We start from the raw sequence: 19,390 nt of genomic DNA, 5'->3' as shown, positions 1-19,390 counted from the left end.
ATTCAAATGGCATTTGTACTTTTGTTCCCTCTTACCTAGTGTTACGAAGTCCTAGCTCAAGCGCTTACAGCCTTAAGAGGGCAGATGTCAATCAGTGGTGAAAATTATGAAAAAGTCATTGTGTTTGTTCTCAACCCCAAATCTATCACCATGGGTCAGCTGTATGGGGAATTCGATCTTTTAACTCATGAATGGTAAGCACGGTTGATACGTATTAAGTCAATGAAATGTTGCAATGGCTACAATACAATATAGTAAGAGGGCAGCGTGTCAGTATACAGTACAGTAATACACTGCAGAATGACAATGTTGGAGCGTAATGCAATCTGATATTTTGCTGGCAATCAAAAAACGGTCAAGAATTAGTTTAAAGAGTAAACTGCATTAAGCCACTTAAGTTTAAGAGTTAAAACAATATGATCTGTCAGAAAAAGGAAGTCTTTAGGGTGTTCATGCCCTGGGGTATATAATGAGACATTGGGGTGTATTCTCCACCTCCCCACCCTCGGGTTTCTCAGTGGTGCGCTGCTGCTGGCAGTGGGATTCTCCGTTCCAGCGTCTGGCCAATGGGATTTCCAATTGTAGCCACCCCATGCCCCGGGAAACCCACAGGCAGGGGTGTGTTGCCGGTGGAACGAAGAGCCCTGCCGGCAGAGAATTCACCCCATTGTTTCCCCTGGCTGGGGAATCTAGATTAAGGGACACAGTTTCAGGATAAGGTGACCAAACATTTAAGACTGAGGCGAGGGAAAAAATTCTGCACTCAAAGAATACTTGGAATCACCTACCTCAGGATGTTGTGGATGAGCGATCACTGAATGTATTTAAGGCTGTGATAGACAGATTTTTGTTCTCTCTGCGCATCAAGGGAAATGGGGTGCAGGAAAGTGGAGTTGAAGCCCAAGACCAGCCACGCTCACACTGAATTGTCTTCTTCTGTCTCTATTTCCTATGTTTTTATGACTCCCCAAAGTACTTTATATCTAATTATGTACCTTATTGGAGTGTAGTCATTTTGTAATGTAAAGAAAACACAGCAGTCAATTTGCACACTGCGAATATCCTGCAAAGTATCCAACAATTTGAGAAAAACCATATAATCTATGGTGGTTGAGGGAAATATTGGCCTGGACACCAGAGAGAACTCCTCTCCTCTTTTTCCAATAATGCCATGGGATCCTTTACATTCACCTGAGGGAGTAAGTTAGACTTTGGTTTATTGATTCATCCAAAAGAGAGAGCCTCTGACTATGCAGAAATCCTTCAGTACTACACTGGAGTTTATGAAAAAAAGTTTTTAAATGTTGAAAAGAAAGGTTTATGAATAAACTAAGCATTAGTGAATGCTAACTGTGCTATAATTGGTGAGGAAGAAGCCAATCATTACACACACTGTTCTTTGTCTCTTTAATAGGACGGATGGCATTCTATCATCCTTAATTCGGGGTGGAGCCGCAGCCACTGACCGTGTGAAAAAATGGTATATGTTTGATGGGCCAGTTGATGCAGTGTGGATTGAAAACATGAACACTGTGCTGGATGATAACAAAAAGCTATGCCTCAGCTCTGGAGAAATCATCAAACTCTCTGAGGTAGATAGAAAGAAGTAATGGCCAGGATTTTCCAGTCCTTCCCGTGGTGGGAATCGTCGTAGGTGGGCCAGAAAATTTGACTTAGGGTGGGAATTTCCAGTCTCACAGCAGGCAGGGCCTGAAAATCCCACCCAATGAAACTGACAAAACTTGTAGGGCAATCCCATATCTTACAGTTGGGTTATGGGGCTCACTTACAAACACAGCTAGGCTCTGGCAATAGCTCAGAGATGCAGTGAGGAAGGTCGGTCTAATAGCGCATGGGAAACACAGAGGGAATTTCAGTGTGTGTGTCTGTGGCAATTTAATGTAACTACCTCATTAGCATTTTACTTCCATTGATTGCACAACAGTGGACTTGATGAGGACTCCCAGAGCACAATATTGTCATAATATACACCAGTATATCATGGTGCAGATACACACACACTGATGGATACACAGCAAAACCAATCAGCACACACAACACCGCAGCCAATCACCAGTTAGAGCACACTCACTATAAAGACAGGGGGCATCAGAGTTCCCGCTCATTCAGGATGCAGCCTCCTACAAGGACAGACACAAATGCACTCCATCTATCAGGTTAAAACCCTTTACAGTCATTCATGTGTCTATTCTTCCCTTGTTACAGGAGAAGACAGCACATGATGAGAGAGCACAAGAATGCAATAGAATGACTAGCAGCGAGGTCCTCCACAGACCTCACAATTAACTGCAATGGATGTAGTGCTGGAGATCAGTAGCATTTCAGCATCCCAAGCCTTCAGATATTCAGAGATAGGGACCTCAAGGGTACCTGGTGACACAATTGAATATCAGCTATGCACATGATGTACAGTGCTGAGTCATGTTGACCTGATTTCTATAGCGAGTTAAAGATGATCATCTTCATAATAATATAGTGCAGCACTCTTAGCTTTCTGGTAGTAATTCATATCTTTTTTTTCCACCGGGCCCTTCAAACATGCAGCAGGAGTTTGTGAACCTTGTGGAGAATGAAGCCTTAGAGATTCCTTCTGATAGTGTACCATCACAGGACTCATGCTTTCTCGGCATAATGCATATACCTGCACTTCTGTGGGACCAGTCAGACAGATAATTAGGTTTTCACCTATTTACCAACACTCCACAAGTGAGCAAGAGTATACAGAGAAAGCATTGAAAAGTCCATGTATAAAGGTATAGTCTCTCCAAGCTCCACTTGGCTGGACATAGATGCTATACACAAGGGCCATCAATGAAAAGGATTAAGCAACAGCAGAGAATGTGTTGTGTGCCGACAGGCTTTCCAAGCACACTGACCATGATTACAGAGAAAAAGCCTCAAGCACAAGTTTATTGACTTTGCAAAGGATTGTGACAATGTTTTCCTTCATGGATAGAGTAGCCAACTATTTGAAAGATCAAATGCATCTGTCAATTTAGTTCACACATGCCTTGACCATGACTATGCACACTCTGGATGACAGCTAGTTGCTACCTTAAATAAAGTGACAGATACTTGGCCTTGGACTCATGGCACCACACTAAGTTCCACCAAAATAGTCTACAGCAAAGTTCAGCAATAAAGTGACGCTAGGGCCTGAGAAGGATGATCGCGAAAGAGGCCATTGAAATTGAGATACCACTAAAAGTGCTTCTATAATGGGGATCCTGTAGATGTAGTATATCTGGAATTCCCGAAGGCGTTTGATAAGGTGCCACACAGAAGGTTTATTTACAAGGTGAGATCACATGGGATTAGGGGTAATTTATGAGCTTGGATAGCAGACTGGCTGAAGGACAGAAGCAGAGTGTCGGGATAAATAGGTCTTTTTCTGGATGGCAAGATGTAATTAATGGGGTGCCACAGGGGTTCAGTCCTTGGACTCCAGCTATTTACAATCTATATTAACAACTTTGATACAGGGATAGAAGGATCTATAGCCAAATTTGCAGATGACACAAAAATAGGTGGGATAGTAAGTTGCAATGAGGAAATAAGAACCTTAAAATTGGATATAGATAGGTTAGGAGAGTGGGCCAAAATGTGGCAGATGGAGTTTATTGTGGATGAGTGTGACGTCATGCATTTTGGTCGAAAAAATAGAAAGGCAATTTATTATCTAAATAGGGAGATACTTTGGGTTAGTCCGATGCAGAAGGACCTGGGTGTCCTCGTGCATGAGTCACAGAAAACAAGTATGCAGGCACAGAAGATAATAAGGAAACCAATTGAATATTGGCATTTATAGCAAATGGAATTGAGTGTAAAGGTAAGGAACTTTTGTTGCAACTATACAAGGCAGTGGTAAGACCGCACCTGGAGTATTGTGCACAGTTTTGATCCACTTATTTGAGGAAAGATATAGTGGCATTGGAGGCAGTTCAGAGGAGGTTCACTAGATTGATTCCAGAGATGAGGGGTTTGTCATATGAGGAGAAATTGAACAATTTAGGCCTATACTCTGGAGTTTAGAAAAATGAGGGGAGATCCCAATGAGGTATACAAGGTGCTAAAAGGTATGGATAAAGTAGACGTGGAGCTGATGCTTCCTCTTGTGGGGCATTCTAAAATGAGAGGTCATAATCTTATTATAAGAGGTAGAAAATTTAAAACAAATTTGAGGAAAAACTACTTCTCCCAAAGGGTTGTGAATCTGTGGAATTCGCTACCCCAGAGTGTGGTGGATGCTGGGACAGTGAATAAATTTAAGGAAGAGTTAGACAGATTTTTAATTGTGAATGGGTTGAAGGGGTATGGAGAACAGGCAGGAAGGTGGAGTTGAGGCCAGGATGGGTCAGCCATGATCACATTGAGGGTGTTAGGCTCGGGAGGGTAAATTGCCGACTCCCACTCTTAGGTCATGTGTTCTAGGGCGGAGATGCTCAGGATGATGTCGCCATCCAGCTCTTGGCCTGTAACATTATAGGTAGCAGATGTGGAACATATCAGCCATGATAGAATGGCGGAGCAGACTCGCTGGGCCGAATGGCCTAATTCTGCTCCTATATTTTATGAACTTATTGTTATGGGCCAGGGTTTAGAGAACCCCAAAGTGGACCATGGAGGTCACCTGACCCACAACTTTAAATAGATTTTGGTTATGGGGAGCACAAGGGCCCACTTTACAGGTGTGATGCAACAGAGAACTGAGAGTATTTTAAAACAAAAACAATGTTTATTCTATGAAATCCAGTTAACATTTTTGTAAACACACAGTAAACATTGTCGCAACCATCAACTCAACTACTCCTTCCAAAGAATGCAGTACTCAATAAGTAACCCTTAATCTTTCCTTGCAACATCCATAAGACAAATACCTTCTTTAACACAAAGATCTGATTTAAATTCTCTACTGAGAGCAGTTATCACTTTCAAATTAGCAAGTGATTTGAAGACATCCCTTTCATGCAGAAAGGAATCAGAATTACACCTAGTTTTGCTGGGTGCAAAATAATGGATGCCCAATATGCAAAACAAAATTAAACACACCCTGTAGCTGCTAGCTCAAAGCGAAAGTAAAACAGACAGACAGCCCAGCTCCACCCACACTCTGACATCACTGCAGCTATTTGATAAACACCCATTTCTTACAGATACACCCACTACAGCTATTTGAAAAACACCCATTTCTTAAAGGTACATCCACTACAGCTATTTGATAAATACCCATTTCTTAAAGGTAATCTCACATGTCATTATGAACTTGTCAACCTGTTTCTCCTTGCCCCTCACCAAACTGAATCAGTACCTGACATACTCCCTTGGGTCTTGAATCTTACGCTGCGCAGCTGCAGGTGTAGCCGTCTTTGGTAGGACATTATGGGCTCCAAAGCCTAGATCAGTGATTTTCAAACTTTTTTTCCCGGGACCCACTTTTACCAACTGGCTAACCTTCGGGACCCATGCCGGCCGACCTTCACGACCAATGCCGGTTAACCTTTAAACCCAGACCAACCGATCTTCGTGACCCACACGGGCTAACCTTCGTGGCCCATCATTATTTCTTACCTTTAATGCAACAGGTGAACCTGCTTGATCCTCACAATCTCACTTGCTTAGTCATTCAATGTTACATTTCTGCTAAGGACTTCAGCTGACGATTTAAATTCTTGATGCACCCTTTGAAACAAATCAAGAGATTTGTCCTCGAACACATCATGCCTTTGAAGTTTTGAGCATTTAAACTTTCATTTACCAGTACCTTCCTGCCTATAACACACATGGGCTTGGCATCCTGATTTTCATAGGCACAATTAACAAAGCCACACCTCAATAAATTATTTTTAGACTGCTTTGTACCCGCCTTCAGTTTTTTCTTTGTTGGGTGTTCGCCAGAAGCCCATGAGCTTTGTATACAGCTTACACCAATGCTGCTTTGTCCTTCCCTGGCGTCTCCAGCAGATTCAGTTGTGATATCCTGGCCTGTTTGTGACTCTGGCACTCTCTTCCTTATTACAAAATGACCCATCTTCAATTCTTCACACAGTCCTGTTGCTTGCTTGCTGGCAGCTACAAATGTCTCCTTCATGATTTTGCACCCAAACCACAGCCATACACGGCGCGAGACATCAGTGTCCGTGCCGCGCTCATAGATTTCATAGAATTAAAGTGCAGAAAGAGGCCATTCAGCCCATCGAGTCTGCACCGGCCCTTGGAAAGAGCACCCTACCCAAGCGCACACCTCCACCCTATTCACTTAACGCAGTAACCCCACCCCGCTTTGGACACTAAGGGTAATTTAGCATGGCCAATCCACCTAATCTGCACATCTTTGGACTGTGGGAGGAAACCGGAGCACCCGAAGGAAACCCACGCAGACACGGGGAGAATGTGCAGACTCCGCACAGACAGTGACCCAAGCTGGGATTCGAACCTGGGACCCTGGAGCTGTGAAGCAACTGTGCTGACCACTATGGTCATGACTTGCTTTCTGCCACTACTTCTGGCGGGAAGATACCATCGTTTGTATTTAAAGACCAGCTGCGGCCAGCATCCTTAAAAGCCGACCGCGGCCATTGGACACTTCTCCCGCGATCGGGAATGTCGCGACTGATCGCACCGTGACAGGATTCACGGACCCACGGCCGCCGGAAAACGGGTGAGAATCACTCTGGAATTTTTCCTCGAAAGTCCAGGGTGATTCTCCGTTTTCCAGGGGGCTAGAAGGGCCCCAGCATGCGTCCCGCAGCTCTGGCTGCCGATGGGGCCCTGCTGTCCAGACCACGGAGCCACACAGCGGGCCTGTGTGGAGTAAGGTAGGTCCCCCACAGATCGCGATGGCCCGCCGATCGGTGGCCCCCAATCGCAGGTCTGGCCACCGCTGAGGACCCCCCCAGAGTCAGATACCCCCGTCCCCCACCAGGACCGCCACCGCGACCGTGGGTCCGCGCTCCCGCCGGGTGGTACCAGATGTAAACCACGCCGGTGGGAGTTCGACTGGTCGACCATGGAGAATCGCCGCGGGGGCATGTTCCAACGGCCCCCGACCGCCGCCGCGTCGTCCTGCGCGCCGTGACTGGCGGGTCCATGGAGAATCGCAGAAGCACCATCGCGCCGGATTTCTGTCGTGAACGGCTATTCTCCGCCCCAGCGCCGGGCACGATTCCGGCGTGGAGGGTCGGGGAATCCTGCCCCTGGAGCTTGAAAATCCCTGGCCTAGATGATGTTGACCAAGAGCACCTCAGCAGTTAGAGCATGGATCTGAATAATTTGCCTGTACTGAAGCCACATAGGAATGGTTGGAAAAAGGAAGAGTAAAGTTTTGTAGTTGCTCAAGGGTATGGACATGGGTAATGAAAGAATGTTATGTTGTGAAGTTTTTGTCCTTTGATAGAATCGCGGAAATTGTATTTGTTTGGTAGTACAGAACTTGAGTATTGCTGAAAAAAGAGACATGCTATTGAAGTTTTTTCTTCTTGCATGCATCAGGAGAGGCGCAAAAATACCAAATTTCAAAGGGAGAAACAATTTATACCATAGCGAGTGCACCAGGTCCCCCATGATTTTGTTTATTCAAAAAGGTACAAGGTCTGGACATATTCCTTTTGCAGAGGACAGGTCCCTGCATATGAATATATGTAACTACTTGCAGATGTAAGTGAGCTACATTGCAAGCCCGACTGATAATTTTAAATTGGTTGTTGTATAATTCTGAACGCATTGGGATTGTTCAACAAGTGCTGTACAATCGACAAATCACATTAATGTTGGACTACTTTTGCACCACTTCTCTATCTTACACATTTGTGTTTGCTGGATAGCAAGTAGCCTTTTAATTTGCTTGTTGATAAATGGGAAGCTGAATGTAATGAATTAAATGAATTTGATTTAGTCGCTGCACCATTGTTGGCTGTGCTTTCAGCTGCCTTGGCCCTTTGCCCTGATATTTCTTCCTAACGCCATGCACCTCTCTGTGATGTCTTACACTCCTCGTCCCATTTTTGGGAGCTAATCAGGATCAGGCGCACTTCCTGATTAACTAGCCTCAACATCAGCTAGAGGGAGTCAGACTCAGACACATAATTGACTTCACTGAACCTAAACCGCCTCCAAAGGAAAGGAATCAGTCGAGATTATTACCTTTTTTTTCTAATAACACTATTTTCAGTTGGTTTTTAGCTAGATTGTAATTTTCATATTATCATAACGGTCCGGTGAAACTCCTCAGTAAATATTCAGGATCAGGCGCACTTCATGATTAACTACCCTCACGTTTTGTAAATGTGGTTTACAAAAGGGAACAGGAGTTGGGTTCCTTGAGTTATTGATACAGAAAACTAAGAGAGCCCATTTAAATTTTAAAACACACTGAAGTTTATTATAAGCAAGCATATAACTTAATGCTTAATGAAAAGTATAAATTGCAAACTAGATAAATCCTGAAAAAGAAGAATCCTAATTAGTATTTCAAATAGAGAATACAAAATTTAAACTCTACTTGTTACAGATATAATGGGTTGGACTCTCCGTTTCAGCAGCTAAGTGCCGGCTCGAACGGAGGATTCGCGGGAGGTTTACGATGAAAAAATTGGCGTGATCCCTCACCGATTCTGGGACCGGTGAGGGGCTAGCAGCGGTGCCGGGTGAAACTCCCGGCTCCCGCGCCGAAAACGGCCAGAGAATGGCCAGGTCCATGGCCGCGCATGGTTAGGCCATTTCTGAGGGGGGGGGGGAGTATGACTGACCATCGTCAAACCGGCTCCGGCCGCGATTTGGGAGTTGGAGTCGATTCTCGGCCTGATCGACGATTACAATATCGGTGTTGGGCAACGGAGAATCCCGTCGAATGGGCGCGATTCACCCGAAAAATATCTATGTCTGGTTTTGGGCGCGTTTAGCAGGGTGTTTCTCGGTGGCTGCAGTGCCGAGAAACATCTCGCTGTTAAACGGCACTTTGCCTTTTTTTGGCTTCGGGGAGTTTCTCTCCAGTGGGAAAGGCTCCTTGCAGATCGGGGCGCCATTTTGTCTGGCTGCCCCGATCTCCCCCCCCCCCCCCCCCCCCCCCCCCATTTTCAGGCCCCCCCAACCTTGGGGAGACCTCCGGGAATCCCCCATCTCCTCTACCTGGTAAGGCCTCCCCCTAGTCTGAATCCTGGCAATGCCAACATGGCAGCTGGGCATCCTGGCACTGCCATACTGGCACCCTAGGAGTGTTCCTGCCAGCCTGGGTCCATTACTGACACAAAAGGTAGTGAGTTTCGCCTCCATCATTATATCCAAACAGAAAATCCTGGCCCTTCTGTCAGATACACCTTACACTTCTCCAATTTCTCTCAGAATTGCATCCTTTTATCTTTCAGCGTCACAACAGCTCTCATTTAATTTACCATCTGCCTTCACTTAATCACTTTACAGATCATTCCTTTTCTATTTTTATGTGTGTGATTTGCCTTCTGTACCCTTCCCCTGACTCTGTTTCTCTTCATAAACTGTTCATCTGTAACATCATCTGGTTCTGACAAATGGTCATGGACTTAAAACATTAACCCTGCCTTCCTATCCCCAAAGATGCTGCCTAACCTGCTGAGTATTTCCAGCATTCCCCCTTAGGGATCCTGTTCTAAATGTTTCATTGGAATGCCACCAATTTATGAAATAAATAGTTTCACTTAGATTTCTCTATTTTCTGTCTTGGAACCTGATACCAGAGTAGGGAGACACTTAGTGATCTTTGTATCTTTTTTCTTCGAGGTGATGACAATGATGTTTGAGGTACAGGACTTAGCAGTGGCCTCTCCTGCCACTGTATCTCGCTGTGGGATGGTCTACCTGGAGCCTAGTATTTTGGGACTGAAACCATTTACTGAATGCTGGCTGAGGCATGTTCCTCCCAGCATCGACCCCTACAAAGCTCAACTGGAATCCCTCTTTCATCGTTTCCTGGAGGTCAGTAAATGCTTCTACATATAAATAGCTGAAAAGTAATGTTGCTACATTTGAATATTTATGCACTTAGGTGGATGGAGAGTGGAGCACAGGTAGACTAGGAAGTAGAGATAGCAGGAGTTGCACAAGCTCTGTATCTCAACTTCAAGGCTAGCGAATACCTAGTTACCTCTTTTCCACAATTCTACGAACATAGGAATTAGGAGCAGAAGTAGAAAATTCAGCCCCTCGAGCCTGCTCCGCCATTCAATCAGATCATGGCTGGTCTCTTCCTGGTCTCAAATCCACCTCCCTACCTGTTCCCGATATTCCTTTGAACCGTATTTTATCAGAAATATATCTATCTCCGGACTTCCGATGGCGATCATGGAGTGAGTGGTCGCACATTTGGTGCCACCCACCCGAGGTAGACTTTTTCAGACTTTCTCCACCCGAATTGTGTGGTGTTTGAGGATAAAAGGTGCATGAGTGTCCAGGGAATGCAATACCCCTCTGGTGGGACTGATGTATGGCTCATTAGATGAGAAGTGCCACTAGGAAGAGAAAGCAATTGGATCAGGAAAGTGTTTGTGGTCTGACACAGGTGAAGGTGAATGAGAGCAAGGGTACAGTCCTGCCCTCCCAGTGGTCAACGGAGCAGCTGCTGGAGTTCCTAAATGACAAATTCCAACAGCAGCGGAAAGAGACCTTAGAGGATTTGGCCAAGGCAACGATCGAGTGGGTGGAGCAGAGGCAGGAGGCCCAAGGCTTGGTGATCCAGAAGGTGGAGGAGTTGGTGGTGGAACATGAGGAGCAGCTGACCTCGGTGGAGGCAGAGATGGGGATGGTGATGAGCAGCCAGAAAAGACTGAGTGAGAAGCTGGAGGGCCTTGAGAACTGCTCCAGGAGGCAGACTCTGTAGAACGTGGGGATGCCCGAAGGCATCGAAGGTGCAGAGGCCCCCAAGTTTGTGGCGAGCATGTTGGAGAAGCTGATGCGGGAGAGGTCCTTTGACCGGCCCCTCAAGATGGATTGGGCGCAGGCGCTGAGGAGGAGACCGCATGTGGGGGAGCCAGTGAGGGCGATGGTGGTGAGGCTGCATCAGTTCCTGGATAAAGAAAAGATCTTGAGGTGTGGGAGGCAGATCAAGAAATGCACTGAGTGGGGAGTGAGCTGAGGATTTACCAGGACCTGGGTGCGAGCCAAGGGGAGGGCCGGGTATAACCCGATAAAGGCCACCCTCTACAAGGGGGTGAAGTTCGGGGTGTTGTACCCTGTACGCTTGTGAGTGATCAAAAGCAGGAATTTTATTTTGACTCACTGAAGGAGGCGATGGACTTCATGAGAGACGATAGACTGGAAGAAGTGTGAGGACATTGAACTTTGGAAAGGAGTTCTGTGTAAATTGTGGGGCATATTAGGTGGGTGGATTGAATCAGGTTACGACGGGAGAGTTGATGATGAAATGAAATGAAATGAAAATCGCTTATTGTCCCGAGTAGGCTTCAATGAAGTTACTGTGAAAAGCCCCTAGTCGCCACATTCCGGCGCCTGTTCGGGGAGGCTGGTACGGGAGTGTGCCTTTTGTTTTTCTTTGTTGGTTTTTGAGAGGATGCGGGGAGGGGTGGATTATGAGGGTGAAGGGAAGCCTTGCGCGGCCCCCATGCTAGCTGGGCGGGCTAGTTAACGGAAGTGAAATGGAAATGGAAATGGAAATCGCTTATTGTCACAAGTAGCTTTCAAATGAAGTTACTGTGAAAAGCCCCTAGTCGCCACATTCCGGCGCCTGTTCGGGGAGGCTGGTACGGGAATTGAATCGTGCTGCTGGCCTGCCTTGATCTGCTTTCAAAGCCAGCGATTTAGCCCTGTGCTAAACAGCCCCTTCAAGTGGGGGGTTGTCAGGAGGATGGTGTGGGGGAGGGAGGAATGGGTTGGTTCTTTGTTTGGATGTGAGGGAGGGGGAGAGTTGCTGACATGGCTGTGGTTGGTGTGGCGCAGTTGGGAAGAGGGAGATGGTGGCAGGCCTCTGGGGGCAGGACTGGAGGGGCATGTGACGCCGGCCTGACGCTGGGGGCTGCCTTAAAAAGGGGTTTGGCTAATCGGTAGGGGAGGGGTGGGGGTAGATCCCGACCAGGCTGGTCACGTGCGAGGGTTGAATGAGCCGGTTAAGCGGTCGTGCGAATTGCGCACTTCAGGAGTTTTGAAGGCGGAAGTTGTGTTCTTGCAGGAGACGCACCTGAAGTTGGGGGATCAGATGAAGCTGAAGAAGGGATGGGTGAGGCAGGTGTTCCACTCAGTGTTAGACATCAAGACGAGGGTTGTGGCAGTGTTGGTTAATAAGGAAGTGGCATTTGAGGTAGGGGGCATTGTGGCCAATCCGGGGGGTAGATATGTGATGGTCAGTGGGAAATTGGAGGGGATGCCAATAGCCCGAATTGGGACAAAGTGGACTTTATGAGGCAGAACCGGACACGCATAGGCTAATTATCGGAGGTCCTAGGTCAAAAGGTTGGACCCGTTGAGTCCTAAGTTGTTGAGGGTGTCGACGGTGGCTAGGGAGTTCAGAGGGTTCATGGATCATATGGGGGGGTCGGACCCATGGAGGTTTGGGAGGCCGAGGCAAAGGAGTACTCGTACTTCTCTCATTTGCACTGGCTGTACTCGATCAGTTTCTTTGTGATGGATAAGGCGCTGTTGGCAGGGGTGGCCGACTCGGAGTCCTCGGTGATTATGGTTTCTGACCACACACGTACTGGGTGGATTTGCGGGTGGTGCAGGGGGAGGCCCAGTGGCCACAATGGAGGTTAGATATGGGGTTGCTGGCGGATGAGGAGGTGTGTGAGCGGGTGAGGGCCGTTATTAAGGGCAGTGTGGAGATGAATGGCATGGGGGAGGTCACGACTGCCACACTATGGGAGGCACTTAAGGTGGTAGTTAGAGACATATTTATTTCAATCCGGGCGCAAAGGGAGACAGTGGAACGAGAAGAGAGGGTGAGGCTAGTAGATGAGATTCTAAGGTGGATCAGAGGCACTCAATGGTACCACAGGAGGGTTGTTAAAGAAGAGGCAGAGACGCCAGATGGAGTTCAGGTTAGTGACCCATGGGGAAGGCAGTAGGGTAGTTGTGGAGGGCCAGGGGGCCAGTTTTTGAGTACAGGGAAAAGGAGAGTAGGATGCTGGCCAATCAGCTGAGGAAGCAGGCAGCGGCGAAGGAGCAACGGTTGAGGACCAGGAAAACAGGTCCCGTCGGCTGAACTTGCGGATTGTGGGGCTGCCTGAGGGTATGGAGGTCCCCAGGGCGACAGAGTTCTCATCAGCAATGTTTGGGAAGGTGTTGGGGGAGGAGGAAGAACCCTTCCCCTTCAGGCTGGATAGTGCACATCAGTCGCTCTGGCTGAAGTCACAGGCTAACTAGTCACCTAGAGCTGTGATAGCCTGCTTTCACAGCTACCAGATGAAGGAGAAGGTGCTGCGATGGGCTAAGCAGAACTGTGAGGTGAGATGGGAACGCAGTGGTATTCGGATCTACCAAGGTGTCATGGTAGAGTTGGCAAAAATGCAAGCGGCCTTCAACAAGGCGAAGGTAGCACTTTACAGAAGTGGAGTGTGTTTTGGTGTGGTCTACCCGGCAAAGTTGAATGTCATGCACAACTCGAGGGATTGTTTCTTTGAGATGACAGAGGAGGTGGAGGCATTTGTAAAGGCAGAGGTTCTTGGACTGAACTGAGAATTGTGGAAGGGGGACCTTGTTGGTAAAGTGGGGGGGAAGGGGGCAGTGTTGGAGGGTTAATGGTTTTATGTTTTCTTTGTTGCATCTGGAATCTTGTATTTTCTTTGTATTTGATATTTTTAATCGTTAATTGAAAATTGTTTTGGGGCACTGTTAGATGGATTGGCTTGCTTCTCTCCCCTTTTTTTCTTTTATAGTTATTAGGGGCGAAAATGGGCATATGGAAAGGGGGAGGGGTCAATGGTGTTTGGAAGGATGGGGTGGGTGTGGAGGGTCCATTGCTTTATTGTTGATTTTTGGGTGAGGGGGAGTCTGGCAGGGGGTACCCTGCTAGCCAACTGCAGTTCGCTAGTTAACGGGATCAAGATGGGGCGGGGTGCTGTGACCTGCTGATCTTGTCTGTGGCTGATTCAGCGTGCCTAGGAGTTGTGAATGGTGGGGAGATAAGGGCGGTTTCGAGAGGAAGTGGTTGTGGGATTTATGGGTGGGAGGAGGGATAGTTTGCTGACGGTGACTGGGGATTGTTTCTTGGCTCCATCTGATGGTTGGGGCCAGGTGCCATATTGGGAAGGGACTGCTGGTTGGGGAATGTTAGGGGGATGGGTCCACCCCACGGAAGGATGATGGCTGATCCAAGTGGGAGGGTGAAGAGAGACCCCCGATTCGGTTGGTGGCATGGAACATGCTATGGTTGGGGGGCCTGGTAAAATGGGTGAGAGTTTACTCATTTGAAGAGCTTGAGGGCTGATGTGGTGCTGTTGCAGGAGACTCATTTGCGGGTGAAGGACCAGATAAGGCTTCGTAAAGGCTGCATAAGTCAGGTGTTTCATTCAAGCTTTGACAGTTGGGTCCGGCAGGTGCCAATCCTAATCAATAAGAGTCCGGTTCCAAATGCAGAATGTGGTAGCGGAGCAGGGGGATAGATATGTTATGGTCTCGGGGGTGCTGGAGAGCAGGTCTGTCATGTTGGCGAATATGTACGCTCCAAATTGGGACAATGTAGATTTCATGAAGAAGGTGGCGGCCGCTATCCTGGATATGGACACAGATCAGTTAATCCTGGGGGGGTGGATTGGAATATGGTCTTGTGTTCTGAAGGTGGACCATTCCTAGCCCAAGCCTTTGTCCCCTTTGGGTAGGCGAAGGTGTTGGCAGCATTTATGAGGGTGATGGGTGGGGCGGACCAGTGGAGATTTCTACACCCAGGGGTAAGGAGATCTCTTCTCGTTGGCCGGGGTTGCGGAGAGCGGAATATTCGACAATTGTAATTTCAGATCATGCCCCGCACCTGATGCATGTGGTGCTGGAGAGGGGGCCGACTCAACAACCACATACGGAAAAGGCCTTTGATAGGGTAGAATGGAAGTATCTGCTTGCGGTTTTGGAGCAGTTCGGGATTAGGCCCAAGTTGTTGTCATGGGTAAGACTGTTGTACAAGGAACCTCAGGATAGCATTCGCATGAATGATATGAGCTCAAAGTACTTTCAGCTGTATAGGGGAACTAGGCAGGGGTGTCCTGTGTCCCCGCTCTTATTTCTGTTGGCGCTGGAGCCTTTAGCCATCACTTTGAGGAATTCTGGCTAGTGGAGGGGGATAGTGGGCGGGTGCTGGAACATAGGGTATCCCTGTATGCGAATGATCTGTTACTGTAGATTTTGGCGCTGGTCCCTGAAATGGGGGGTATAATGGGGCTCTTGAAGCAGTTTGGGATGTTCTCTGGGTATAAGTTAAACCTGGAGGCGAGTCGGTGTTTTTCAGTTACCCTGCCGGAGAAGGGAGCTTGCCGTTGAGGTGTTGCTGTTTTGTTTGACTGGCACTCATTTTGGGTATTTTGGAGGTCCAGGTAGTGCGGAATTGGGCTCGGCTTCGTAAATTAATCGTGACGAGTCTGGTGGGATAGCCTCCCTCTGTCCTTGGCAGGCCGAATGCAGTCCGTGAAGATAAACAATTTGCCACATTTTCTGTTCCTAATCCAATGCTTGCCGTTTTTTTTGCCCAACATGTATTTTGCGAGGGTGGAGAGGCAGATTTAGTCCTTTACTTGGGCAGGTATGGTTACTAGGATTTGTGGAACAGTCCTACAAAAGGACCGTCAGTCGAGGGGTTTGGCGTTACCAAGCCTGATGTCCTACTATTAGGCGGTGAACACGGAGAAGGTGTTGGGTTGCGTGGGGATCAGAAGGCATGTAATAGGACTCACGTAAGAGGACAGGGTTGCGGGTGTTGGCAACGGCCTCACTGTTCTCTCCAGGGAAATATTCAGTTAATCCGGTGGTGGTTCCAACATTGAAATCTGGCGTCAATTTCGGAAGCATTATAAATTAGGTAGGATGTCAAAGCGGGCGCCGATTTGTGTTAACCATATGTTTGAGCTGGCAAGACTGGATGCCAGGTTTCGGGGTTGGGAGGATAAGGAGGTGGATGTCATAGGATACTTGTTTCTGGAGGGCCGGTTCATGAGCCTGGAAGAGCTGTCAGACAAGTTTGGGTTTCCGCAGGAAGAAAGCTTGTCTGCAAGTGAGGGACTTTGCAAGGAAAGCTTTCCCGTCGTATCCAGTAGCGCTGTCATCCTTACTGTTGGAAAGGGCTTTGATGCTCATGAGGCTGGAAGAGGGGTGTACCTCGGGAATTTACAGGTGTATAATGACGGAGGATACTCTACCCCTGGTGGGGATTAAGGCCATGCATTAGAGAGGCTATGACGTAGGATGAACGTTACTTCATCGTGTTGCGAATCTGGAGTTGATACAGTTGAAGGTGGTACCCCGGGCACACTTTACTGGGGCTAGGTTGAGTTGGTTGTTTGAGGGGATGGACGATAAGTGTGAGTGATATGGGAGGGGCCTGGCAAATTGGTTGCAGATCCAGATGGGTACGGGGACTGTATCTTAGCCTTCGCCTCACTGATCGCTCACAGGTGGGTTCTGTTGGAGTGGAGGTCCGCTTCTCCAACCAGTGATTAGTGTGGCTGGGGGATCTCGTGGAGTTTTTGCATCTTGAGAAAGTTAAATACATGTTAAGAGGTGTAATTGAAGGGTTCTACAAAATATGGTGACCTTTTATTCTCTTCTTTAAAGAGCTAGTTACCATCAGCTGTTAAGGGGTGGGGGTGGTGGTTGATGCTGCTGTGTTCCATTATTTGCTTTGTTTTATGGCTTTGTATTTATTTAAAAATGTTTAATAAAAATATTTTAAAAACAGAATTCACAAAATTTTAAGCAACAATTTGCCAACAGTATTCCCGATGTCTGAGGCTGGGAAAGGAAGGTGGGGGGCAATGGTGGCGGGGGAGTGCGAAGGTTCTTGCCAATTGAATGAATATGGTTGTTGCGATGTGATGAGAAAGAAAATTGAAAGGGGAAAGAAAATGTTTGCATTATATGGTTGGTGAATAGTCAATTGGAAATAGAAAAACAATAGCCTAATATTTACAGGTTTGGCATGAGGCAGCGGGAAATCTTGGCAAGGCCAGGAATGTGGAACCCCCACAGACTTTCTGGGGATGAAAGGGTTGGCGTATGAGGAAAGATGATACAGCTTGCTGGAGTTTAGAAAGTTGAGCGATGATCTGATCAAGATGTTTAAAATACTAAATGGGATTGATAAAGTAAAGGTCGACCAAATGTTCCCCCTTGTGTGGCAATCTAAAACGGGTTTTAGAACTGAGATAAGGAGGAACTACTTCTCGCAGAGGGTGGTGAATTTGTGGAACTCGCTGCTCCATAGTGTTGTGACATCTGAGTCATTAAGTGGTTTCAAGAAGGAGATAGCTATATTTCTGATAATAAACGAGTTGAAGGGACATGGGCAACAGGTGAGGAGGTGGATTTGAGACCAGGAAGAGATCAGCCATGATCTTATGGCATCATAGAATTTACAGTACAGAGGAGGCCATTCGAGTTAACACCGGCCCCTGAAAGAGCTCCCTTCCTAAGCCCACACTCCACCCTAGCCCCGTAACCCGGCAACCCCAACTAACCTTTGGACAATACGGGGCAAATTAGCGTGACAAATCCACCTAACCCGCACATCTTTGGTCTGTGGGAGGAAACCGGAGCACCCAGAGGAAGCCCATACAGACACGGGGAGAACTTGCGGAATCCACACAGACAGTGACCCAGCTGGGAATCGAACCCGAGTCCCTGGCGTTGTGAAGCAACAGTGCTAATCACTGTGCTACCGTGCTGCCGCATCTGATTAAATGGCAGAGCAGGCTCGAAGGGCTGAATTGCCTACTGCTGCTCCTAATTCCTATGTTCCTATGTTTGATGCCAGGACCTCATTACAATATTTTTAATCCATTCCTTGCCTGGCAGCTGGCCAGTTGAGGCATAGGAACTTAAATTTATATGAGGCTCCTAATTGCACTGTGAAACGCTTATTTAAATAACTCACTTTTCCAAGATGGGACATTTGCACAAATATGCCCATGGAACTAGGACAATAGGCATGCATGTGATTGGTTGAGAACTCCATCTCTGTTTTTACATGTTTGACCCCCTCCCACCACTATCTGGTGATGACGCTTTACGTCTGTCATGGGAGAGTTAATATTAAGGGCAATGATTAACAAATAAACAAAATACAGATATAGAAATGTTATTCTAAACAGCTTCAGGAATTTCTTAATGCAAAAAATGTAGGCTGCTGAGGACATCTCAATTTTCCTGAATGTTGTGTAGCTATATGGATGTGAAAAAGTATTCATTTTGTGTGAACCAGATGAAATTTCTTTTGTAAGGATCTGGATGATCTCTTCAGGTCAGAAAACTTTAGTCTTACTTGTCACCACCTCCTTTGGCACTGGGTGCATTGACCTTTTGTACCACCATCTGCTGGGCATTCTTTACCACTGTCAAGTGGGAGAGTGCCCGGTGCAAAACACGGCAATCTCCCTTTTCCCCATTTCTTGCAACAGCAATTATGTTGAACCATTAATGATATTTCCATTATAATCTGTACATTGCAAACAGAATTTTTTTACAAGGTTGTCTGAGAAAATGATCCTGCCCTTTAAACAGCAGTTGCATTCTGTCATGTGAGAGTACCTTTAAGAAATGGAGCTGATCATATTACTGAAGTGATGTCAGAGGGTGGGGGGAGCTGAGCTCACTTTTGCTTTTATTCTCAGCTTGAGGAGGCAGCTGGGAGTGTCTGTGTGTTTTGCTGAGAGCTGCAGGAAGAAAACACAGCTGATCTGTTGATGTCTGCAAATCCAAAGACTATAAATATATTGAATGTAACCTAATGTGCTATTATTAGTCTTTTGGATGTTTAAAGGAACAGTTTGAAGGATTATTTAGTGTTGTAATCTTTTGGGGTTATCTTTGAAGTAATGGGTGTTAAGATATTCAATATTTGTTTTTAAAAGGTTAACTTGAGTTCATAGAATAAACATTGTTTTGTTTTAAAAACCATTTGTCCATAATTGCTGTATCACACCTGAAAAGTACACCGTGTGCTTCCCACACCACAATCTATTAAAAGTTGTGGGTCGGTTGAACTCCATGAAACACTTTGGGGTTCTGTAAACCCGGACCCATAACAATTGGGGGCTCGAGGGGGATAAAAGTCTATCTATTGGATTGGCTTAGTGAACTTAAAGCCAGTGAGGGGTGAGCATATTGTGATTGCTTTTCAGGTGTGGTATTTTAGTTTAAGTGGGGAGTGTGTTGTGGACAATGGCTCTTTCAGAGGCTCAGAAGTTTTTGG

The 19,390-nt window shown here is 46.8% G+C and overlaps 1 protein-coding gene across 1 annotated transcript in view; it reads left to right on the top strand.

The window, feature by feature from the left end:
- dnah1 (dynein, axonemal, heavy chain 1) overlaps window positions 1-19,390 on the top strand; it is a 1,119,271-nt gene that overhangs the window by 553,953 nt on the left and 545,928 nt on the right. The window contains exons 36-38 of the mRNA XM_072472076.1: window positions 40-194; window positions 1,415-1,592; window positions 9,772-9,966. Of these exons, the coding sequence (XP_072328177.1) occupies window positions 40-194; window positions 1,415-1,592; window positions 9,772-9,966 (528 nt within the window). The remainder of the gene's footprint in view (window positions 1-39; window positions 195-1,414; window positions 1,593-9,771; window positions 9,967-19,390) is intronic.

This window comes from Scyliorhinus torazame, chromosome 13 (genome assembly GCF_047496885.1).
Source record: "Scyliorhinus torazame isolate Kashiwa2021f chromosome 13, sScyTor2.1, whole genome shotgun sequence".
In the NCBI taxonomy this organism is placed as follows: Eukaryota; Metazoa; Chordata; class Chondrichthyes; order Carcharhiniformes; family Scyliorhinidae; genus Scyliorhinus; species Scyliorhinus torazame.
This window is presented reverse-complemented; position numbering and strand designations above follow the sequence as displayed.